This window comes from Nylanderia fulva, unplaced genomic scaffold (assembly GCF_048542155.1).
Source record: "Nylanderia fulva isolate GAGA-0341 unplaced genomic scaffold, ASM4854215v1 Scaffold13, whole genome shotgun sequence".
Classification (NCBI taxonomy): Eukaryota; Metazoa; Arthropoda; class Insecta; order Hymenoptera; family Formicidae; genus Nylanderia; species Nylanderia fulva.
The window spans coordinates 2,495,004-2,503,212 of NW_028189518.1; the positions used below are offsets into that span (position 1 = coordinate 2,495,004).

The window sequence follows — 8,209 nt, forward strand, 5'->3', positions numbered from 1 at the left end:
GCGACTAATGCAAATACGCATCCTCGATCTGGATACGTGTGCGCGCGATTCAGAATTCGCGTTCAGGAAAAATCGATCGATCGATCGATCGATCGGCAAAGGTGACCGCGTCGTGCCATTAAACGTATCCACCATCGGACGAAAGTTTTCGAGTCGCCGATAAATTTCGGCAACGGCGCGCAGGATATTGCTGCGGCCGTGGAAAGCATTTTGCTCGGCTGGCAGCGACGCAACACCCTCGCAACACGAATCCCCGAGTCGTATTCGAACATCCCTCTCCTATCTCTCCCCTTCTTCATCTCCTCCTCTTGTTCCGTCGTTCTCCCCTTCCACTTGGCCGTCTCCTCGCGGCTCTCGCGGGCGTGGGCGGCAGATAACGTGATTTACACTGGTCGGGTAATTAATGTCCTCGGCGACCGGTGCTTTAAAAAAGCAATCGGAAATCGGCGACAACGAAGAGCAACAGTCAGCCCGCCGGCTGCTGCTACTGCCGGATGACAAATTATCGCGCGCGAGACCGTTGCCCCGTTTTTTTTTTTCGCGTTTCTCTTGGCACGAGAGAGAACATCGCACGTGGTAGTGTGACACTCATCTTTTACCGGTACTTAATAAATTTCGGAAAGAGATACCGCGCGAAATTCCGTTATCAACAGCGAGAATGCCGCGCTGCATTTTATTTCATTTTTGATGTATATAAATTTGATATTATTCGAATTAATTAAAAATGAATTGATTAATATTGCGAAATTTATATGATAAATTTAGAGAGCTTTTTTCGATCAGGAAAATCAAAATTAAGTCGCAATTTCAAAGTATTGATGATCGAATAATGATACTTTTTTTAGTCTTACTTTGAGAAACGAAAGAAAAATGGATGCAAATATTTAATGTAAAATCCGCTGTATAGTAATAATTTTGTTACATTTCTATTAAAAAAATCAACATGTCTCTGGCATCCCAGAATAATTATATGAATGAAAATTAGATATACATATACACATCAGACACACACATTTAATATGAACACGCGAGCACCATAAATCGCTAAAACACGTTCTGTGCAATCTTAATGTCGCGTGTGCTTCATTGTCGTTATCATTGTGGGAAAATACGAGGGCAAATGCGGTTCTTACTCTCATTAACCGCATTACATCATCACGACGCATATCAGATGTGATCGATGGTATCTTCGTAGTACTTATACCGGGTATAAACTTGTGGGTAATCAGCTTGCGTGCTTTTCCACGCGTTTGTGCGTGACCTTACGCTCGCGGCGTTACGGTGACAACAATTTCGCATCGTCAAGCAATAAATTACACTTTAATGCATATCTCACACCTGTCTGTTCACTTGATGTATCGTGTCCAAAAAACTTTTCATATTAATATTTCTTTATATTACTTAATAAACATGGACGTGTACAAAACACTAAACGTCTCAACAAAATTCAAAAATATAAGAATCTGATTTTTCTCTCTCTAGAAAGGAATAAATGACACTATGTATACCAAAAATATACTTGATAAATTTTCTTGTTTTACGAAAACAAAATGTTATCCAAACTTTGGCTTGTATATTTTTACGTGCAAATCTCCTTCGCACGTAGCCTATAAATTCTGTACATCATCGTATAATTTCTCTCGCATAATTATTGATAAAAAAAGATTCGAGGCTTCTACCATGAGCGTCCGCAGGAATTTTTTCCAGAGAGGGAGATGATTAAATTTTTTTGTCTCCTATTATATTATTCTTCCTTAATTTTTTCATAATTTTTTATTTTAATATTTTTTATATCAAATAAAATTGCAGATAAATTCCAGTGTTTATTCACAAGAAAGGAATAAACGCTTAACTTTTTTACTGATTTCTAGCGGACGCCCATGGCTTCTACACATGTAAGAAAAAAATGAGGGAAAAAGCTATATTATAGACTTACCGGTGATGGAGGCGGTGGGCGAAATGGTGGACGGGTTGGCGCGCGGTGGCGGCGAAAACGCACCCGCGAGGTAACCGCTGCGATCGGCGAGGGCCTGCTTCGCCTTGTCGACGCTCTCCTTGAGCCGTTGAAAAGTGCTGCCGCAGGTGAGGCCGCGATACGGCCAGTTCTCCTGCTTGACCCCGGCCGCGGTTACACCGGCGGCGGCCGCGGCCGCGGCTCCAGCCCCGGAGGCTCCCTTTAATTCGAGCGCACCTGCGTACGAACAGCTAGCGCTGTCGTACATCACCAAAGAGCCCCTGGAATCCCAAAATTATTTCTAGAGAAAAATATCTATGCCGTTGACATTAATAATTTGCGAAAGGAAGTAGGATGGAATAAGTAGGTCATATACTGGTATCAAGCTGTCTTTAAATAAATAAGAGACTCTTTGCGGCAGGACGCGGATGTAGACTCTTTTTTTAGAAGAGATTTATGGAAATTCGAGAATTATGCGTTTGAGCTCCTTCTTTCATTCATTGATTCAGAAAGAAGTCTCAACGAGAAACATCTGTACGTCGACGTTGACTCCGTTTCGTTTCAATTGAGTACTTCCTGTAGAATATTAACATTGTAACTCTCAGAAATAAAGTTTGCGTCGCTGTGCAAATTAACTAGCAGAGTGCTATTGATAGGACGTCAGTGGTTTGATTTAATTTAGACAAGTTGCGAATCAAAAATCGAAGAAAAAGTTCATCCTGTATTGCTCACACGTGAGCCTTATCTACGTTACTAAGCTCTTTCGATTTATTAAAATGGATAGCAGGTTAAAATGCAATGCAGGGTCGAATAAAGCAAACCTACGTTACTTTAAACTGACAGCACTCATGCTCATGCAGATACCGCAGTTGGGGTCATTAAAGGACCCTTGAAACATCCGGTAAAGGCGAAGATCGAATTAAAATAGATGATCATATGTGTAAAAATATATCTCTTATCTTTCAATCTTTCAGCGCGATAAGCGGCTTTTAACTGTGATTAAATTTGAGCCATATTCTGGTTGCAAATTTATCTCTGACGTTTTTCTTCAAAATTATTAATGCTATATTTCATTTCTATTATTTCTCCTATATATGATTTTGTAAATAGTTCAAATTTTCAAATAGTTTTCAGATATAATCAATTCCGATATTACAAAACAGCTGCCACTTCTAATCATTAATTTTTTATAAATGAATTATTAAAATATATATATATATATATTTCGGAATCATATTTTCTAAAAAAAAAAAATAAAATAAAATAAAGATTCAAGATAAGATAAAGTAAGTCATTTATTAAAATCTTTTCTTCGTTGTACCTTTTATGATATCTTACGGTTAATCAAACAAAATAGTCAATAGATAGATACAAAATTTATTTTTACAGCTGATTATAAATCAATCAAAGCTGCATACTGATAGGAAAATTAATTATTATATATTAGCATTTTGATTCAAATTGCCATTTCAATTGTAAAGGTACAAATTCCAGAATAGAAAATATTGCTTCAAGTTTATTTTTATTCTTCTCTATTTAGATTCAACGAAACATTTATTAGATTTTTGCGCACATTTTGTAAATTGACTGCGACGTTTCACACTTCTTTATGTTTTCACCCTTTCACAATATTTACTTTATCAAAAAAAGATAAAATGACCAGAAGCATAAAAAATAGTAGATTTTATGCATGTAACAGTGGAGAGTTTCTAATCGAACTCGCGTAATTTAGAAAACACATCGGCCTATCATCTACATTTTATCGATGACGCGGCCTCGAACTTATAGTCGTCAAAATTGCGAAAACGATCCACGATAGAATTTGCATGAGGTCCGTTGTGATCGTATCTCGCAGCAATTCCGCAACGGAGAACGCGGAGATAAGGGACCGGCTATAATATTAAAGCTTGTCGTTTATCGCGAGTCCGCTTCCGTCTAATCTTGAAAATCTGCCACTTCCGCTATCCCTTCCCTTATTACATAAATCATTATTCAAACGAAATGATGCCGCACAAAGCTGCCCGACCGATCCACGTGGAATTTATGCAAACACGTGAGACTCTTATCGTGTTACGTTAGAGAAAATATGTAGATAGAGAAATTATCACAAGTGGAAAGATTTATTTCGTATATAATTTCACCATTCTTCGTAATTTACTCGAATGCGAATTATTGATCGTATTTAATTATAAAAAAATATACTGAGAATTATTTATTTTAAATTTTTGTAGAATGCTTTCTCATTAAACTTGGTATATTAATTTGTATTCCTGTATATAATAAAACTTCAGTGCTCAAAATTTTTGAAATTCAAAACTTTGATAATGTACATACAAAAATACATGCAACAAATTACAAATCATAGATTCGTTAATTTGAATTATACCTAGATTTCTTTAGCATTTAAGTTACAAATCTTTAAAATAAATACTTGATCTTGTGTTCTGTTTACAAAATTATATAAATTTTTATTACTTTTATATCACAAATATATTATGTTATAATAATTTTTTTTCAATAAATGATATTGCGTGCTAATTTTCTATAAATCAGTTTCTTTCGGACTAACATACATATGCGCGTTTCGATTTGTTTTAATTACCTTCAATCACTGTGACAATTTTCACGATGAATCTGTACGCGTTTCACTGTCGATGTGCAGATCGTTCAAACGTTACTTTTTTCCTTGGGATTAATAGAATAATCCAGCAAAACGCAAAATGCAGCAAAATCTTTTTTCGATCATCTCCAATATCGTCGGTTATCGCGAAACACGTTAGTTAATATTCGATCGGAATGGTTAAAGATAAAAGCACTCTCGTGGGTACGTCCGGATATCCAGCTCGTATTGAGGTCAATCTAATCACAAAACTGTCACATAGTCACGCCGTTCCGCGACACGACGAGCGCGCAGCCGGATTGTCTTTACGGTCTTTCTGTCAGATAGTTTAAAATCCGAATCGAACGATAGGTCGTCAGGGATATTGTAGACCGCAGATTACTCGCAGATGATCACCATTTTTAATACTATGTATCGAGACTTTGTTCCGTTTATTAAATGACAGCGTTCACAATCGATCGTTTCGATCACTCTTGATCTTTCTGTTATCAATATTTTTAATTGCTTATACAGGGGTTATCAAAGTGGCGCTAATAAATATATACTATCTAATATTTTAATAATGTAATAAGTGCTTTAATTTAATATTCTTGTAAGTAACATAATGATCTACATGAACTGAAATATATATATATCAAGCGATAAAAATTGGATAAATATTTTTTTATTGAATTAAAAATAATGTTTCGCTTTACATCACTTGTGTTGTTAAGTGACAGTCACATCAGAAAATTTGAATCAGCATTAATTTCGACGAAATTGAAATTTTCGATACAGAAAAATGTATTTTACGCCTGTTGTGCAATTTCCATTGTCGGGAATAATTCACACTCATTATATCGAATAAAAAATAACGTTGTCCGAACAGACCGCGTGTTCATCATACGAAATAATTATCCTGTCCTCTCTCTCGACGCGCGCCGACAATTTTGTTTCTTCACGCACTCGCTCACTGCACACGTTATCTTTTTCTTTTCTATTTTTTATCCGCGCTTTTTCGGTCGACGTCACTTTTCGGTCAGGTGTCCGACACGGAGATAGCTGGACCGCGGTATCAAGAAGAAGGTACTCCGGGCAGGTTGTCTCGCGCAACTGCGGTCGCCGCGGGCAGCAAATTGCCTGCTTCCGGGCCTCATTACATCACTCTGTTACTCTGTTAACGCTCGCCGGAAACCCCTCTGCCTACCTCGTCTAAATTCTCGTCTCTCATATATATGTATATATATATATATATGTATATATATATATATATCTATACACACACATCATTTAAACGCACCGTCGCGGACGCGACATAGGCGCGCGAGAGAAAAAGCCGGTCGAAATCTTCGGGAAAACATTTTCCGATGCCGTACGACGACCGCGGAAACATACGTGACACCTTATTTCCAATCAAAGAAAACAATTAAACTTAACCTCGTAAGACTTTTTTATGTCTCAAGAAGCTGAAGAAAATAAGCGACATACAAGTTGCAGTGGAAAAATAGAATATGAAGAATAAATCCTCGTCTTTGCAATTTTTTATACGTAATAAAATTATATCAATATTTTTTTTTTCACGAGAAAAATAAGCTAAGGCAATGACACATGATAATAAATAGCACCATTTAAAGTGAAAATGATATATTATCCGACTTATATCAGAGCACGGATTAATTCCTTATAATAACATATATAAATATGCGTGCAAAATAATTAATTTCTCTCGGTATGTGAATGAAAAATTTGCATTTTTGTAAAAGAAAAAAAAAACGGAGTAACGGTGACCGCGATGCGTAACGCAAGGGGACAACGTAGTAGTCGGACACGCGCGATAATTTCGCGTTGGTCAATGCGTGCACTCGCCGTTTAGTTCGTAAAACGTGCGTGGCGACGGAAACGCGTTTATATGCCTGCTCTTATACATGCGTAAGATTTCGTAAACGAATTACCGGGACATATAGTTTTCGCGCTTTGTCAAAGTGCTTTCGTTCGCAAATTTAATTCTCAGCTCTCACATTGAAGTTTTATCAGATCTCAACTTAAATGTACAATTCCCAATCACGAAATTTAAACTTTTACTACTCTCAAAATTTTTTGTATTTATGCACAGTATCTATAGCATTATCTGTAGAATTATTTTTTTCTAATTGTTCTTAAAATATTAATTCAAAATAACTGAGAACAAATGTGTGTAATTAAAAAGTTATTTGCTTTAAATTATTTTAATTGTATAATTTTTAAACTCCTCTTATATTACATATAATATTTCCTTCTTTTTCATGAAAAATATATTTGAGAAAGCTAACATCTTACGCCATTTATAAGAATCAAATTTTATATTTTTCATTATGATAATCTTTATTATTTTAACACGCACAGAGCTTAAAAAATGAACAAAGAAATAAATGAGCAAACTTGCTACTTTCAATCACAAGATAACAAGATTAATATAAAATAATTAAGAAATTATTAAATGAAACAAATGATTAATTAACATTGCTTGCTAAAAAACTTTTTAATATTGGTATACTATATACCTATAGAAGTAATATATATTTTTTAAATACATATTTTATATATTAAAGAGAATGAGAAGATAAGATGCGATTAGATAGCGTTTAACAAGTTGAGCAGAAAAATAGGAGAAATTTGTGGAAAAGTATAAAGTTTTCAAAGAAAAACGTCCCTGGAAAATTGCCATAAATCCGCGGTTGCACCATGCAAAACGATCGCGGCCAGTTTCGGTGTTATCGATATTGTTTCCTCGGTGAGAGACATCGTCGATGCGACGGAAGCGCGCGGCCGACAATCTTCGGTTTCCTCTCTCTCGGCATTCTTTTTCGAACTTCTCGTCATATATGTAGGCGTGAAAAAAAAAAAAGCGTTCGAACTACATATCAAAAAACTCGAATTATCACTTACCGTCAGTGCGGGGGCCTACGTGATATCTTGTCCAGCACTGTCAGATCCAGTTCGATCCCCCAAATATCTCCCTTGCTCGTCGATAAATACTCGACTCTCACGGTCCCTTCCCGAGATTTCTTCGGCCCTTCACGTATTTCACTCAGACTCCTCACTGCATTCGCACCGAGAATACGAAAAAGGCTCGGCACTGAAGGCTCGCGCGAGGGAGGCAGAAAAAACGCGTGTATATTCGCGGCGGAGAAAAGCGTACAGATGAGCTACCTTCGCGGAGATAATCGAAGATTACCGGCGCTCGCTCGCCGGGGCTATCCCGTGGAGTTTGTCAGCGCGCGTGGACCACTCGGTGGCGGACTCGGTCGCGGCGCGACGGACGCACATTTGGCAGAGCGTCGTTATCAGTCGCGGTCCGACGATTGGCTGTATCGGAGCCTGCGCCGGTACGTCCTCCGCGGGGGGAAAAAGCGAACGCGCCCGAGAGGGAGACGGAGAGACGCGGCGACGAGGGTGGCGAACGAGGGTGGAGAACGTGGAAGAGGGAGAGATATCGCCGCTCTCGCCCCCGGGACACGGAGTCGGCTCCTCAGAGGCGGGATCATCCACCAAGCCTTGCTCTGCTCTTCTTTCTCTCTCTCTATCCATCTACCCTCTCGCTCTCTGTCTCCTTCCGTCCGTCCGTCTTTCTCCACCCTCATCCCGCTACTGTTCTCCTTCGGTCTCACCCCGCTTCT

The 8,209-nt window shown here is 38.0% G+C and overlaps 1 protein-coding gene across 4 annotated transcripts in view; it reads right to left on the bottom strand.

Moving 5' to 3' along the window:
• Ets65A (DNA-binding protein D-ETS-3) overlaps positions 1 to 7,853 on the bottom strand; it is a 54,270-nt gene extending 46,417 nt beyond the window's left edge. For 2 of the 4 annotated variants that reach the window (XM_029304621.2, XM_029304618.2), the window contains exons 1-2: positions 4,557 to 5,671; positions 1,937 to 2,235 (exon numbers count right to left, since the gene is read on the bottom strand). In XM_029304621.2, coding sequence (XP_029160454.1) covers positions 1,937 to 2,222 — 286 coding nt within the window. In that variant the 5' untranslated portion in view covers positions 2,223 to 2,235; positions 4,557 to 5,671. Of the gene's footprint in view, positions 1 to 1,936; positions 2,236 to 4,556; positions 5,672 to 7,478 lie in introns of those variants that run through there. The other 2 variants (XM_029304619.2, XM_029304620.2) reach the window with 2 other exon arrangements.
• Between the last annotated feature and the right edge of the window lie 356 nt (positions 7,854 to 8,209).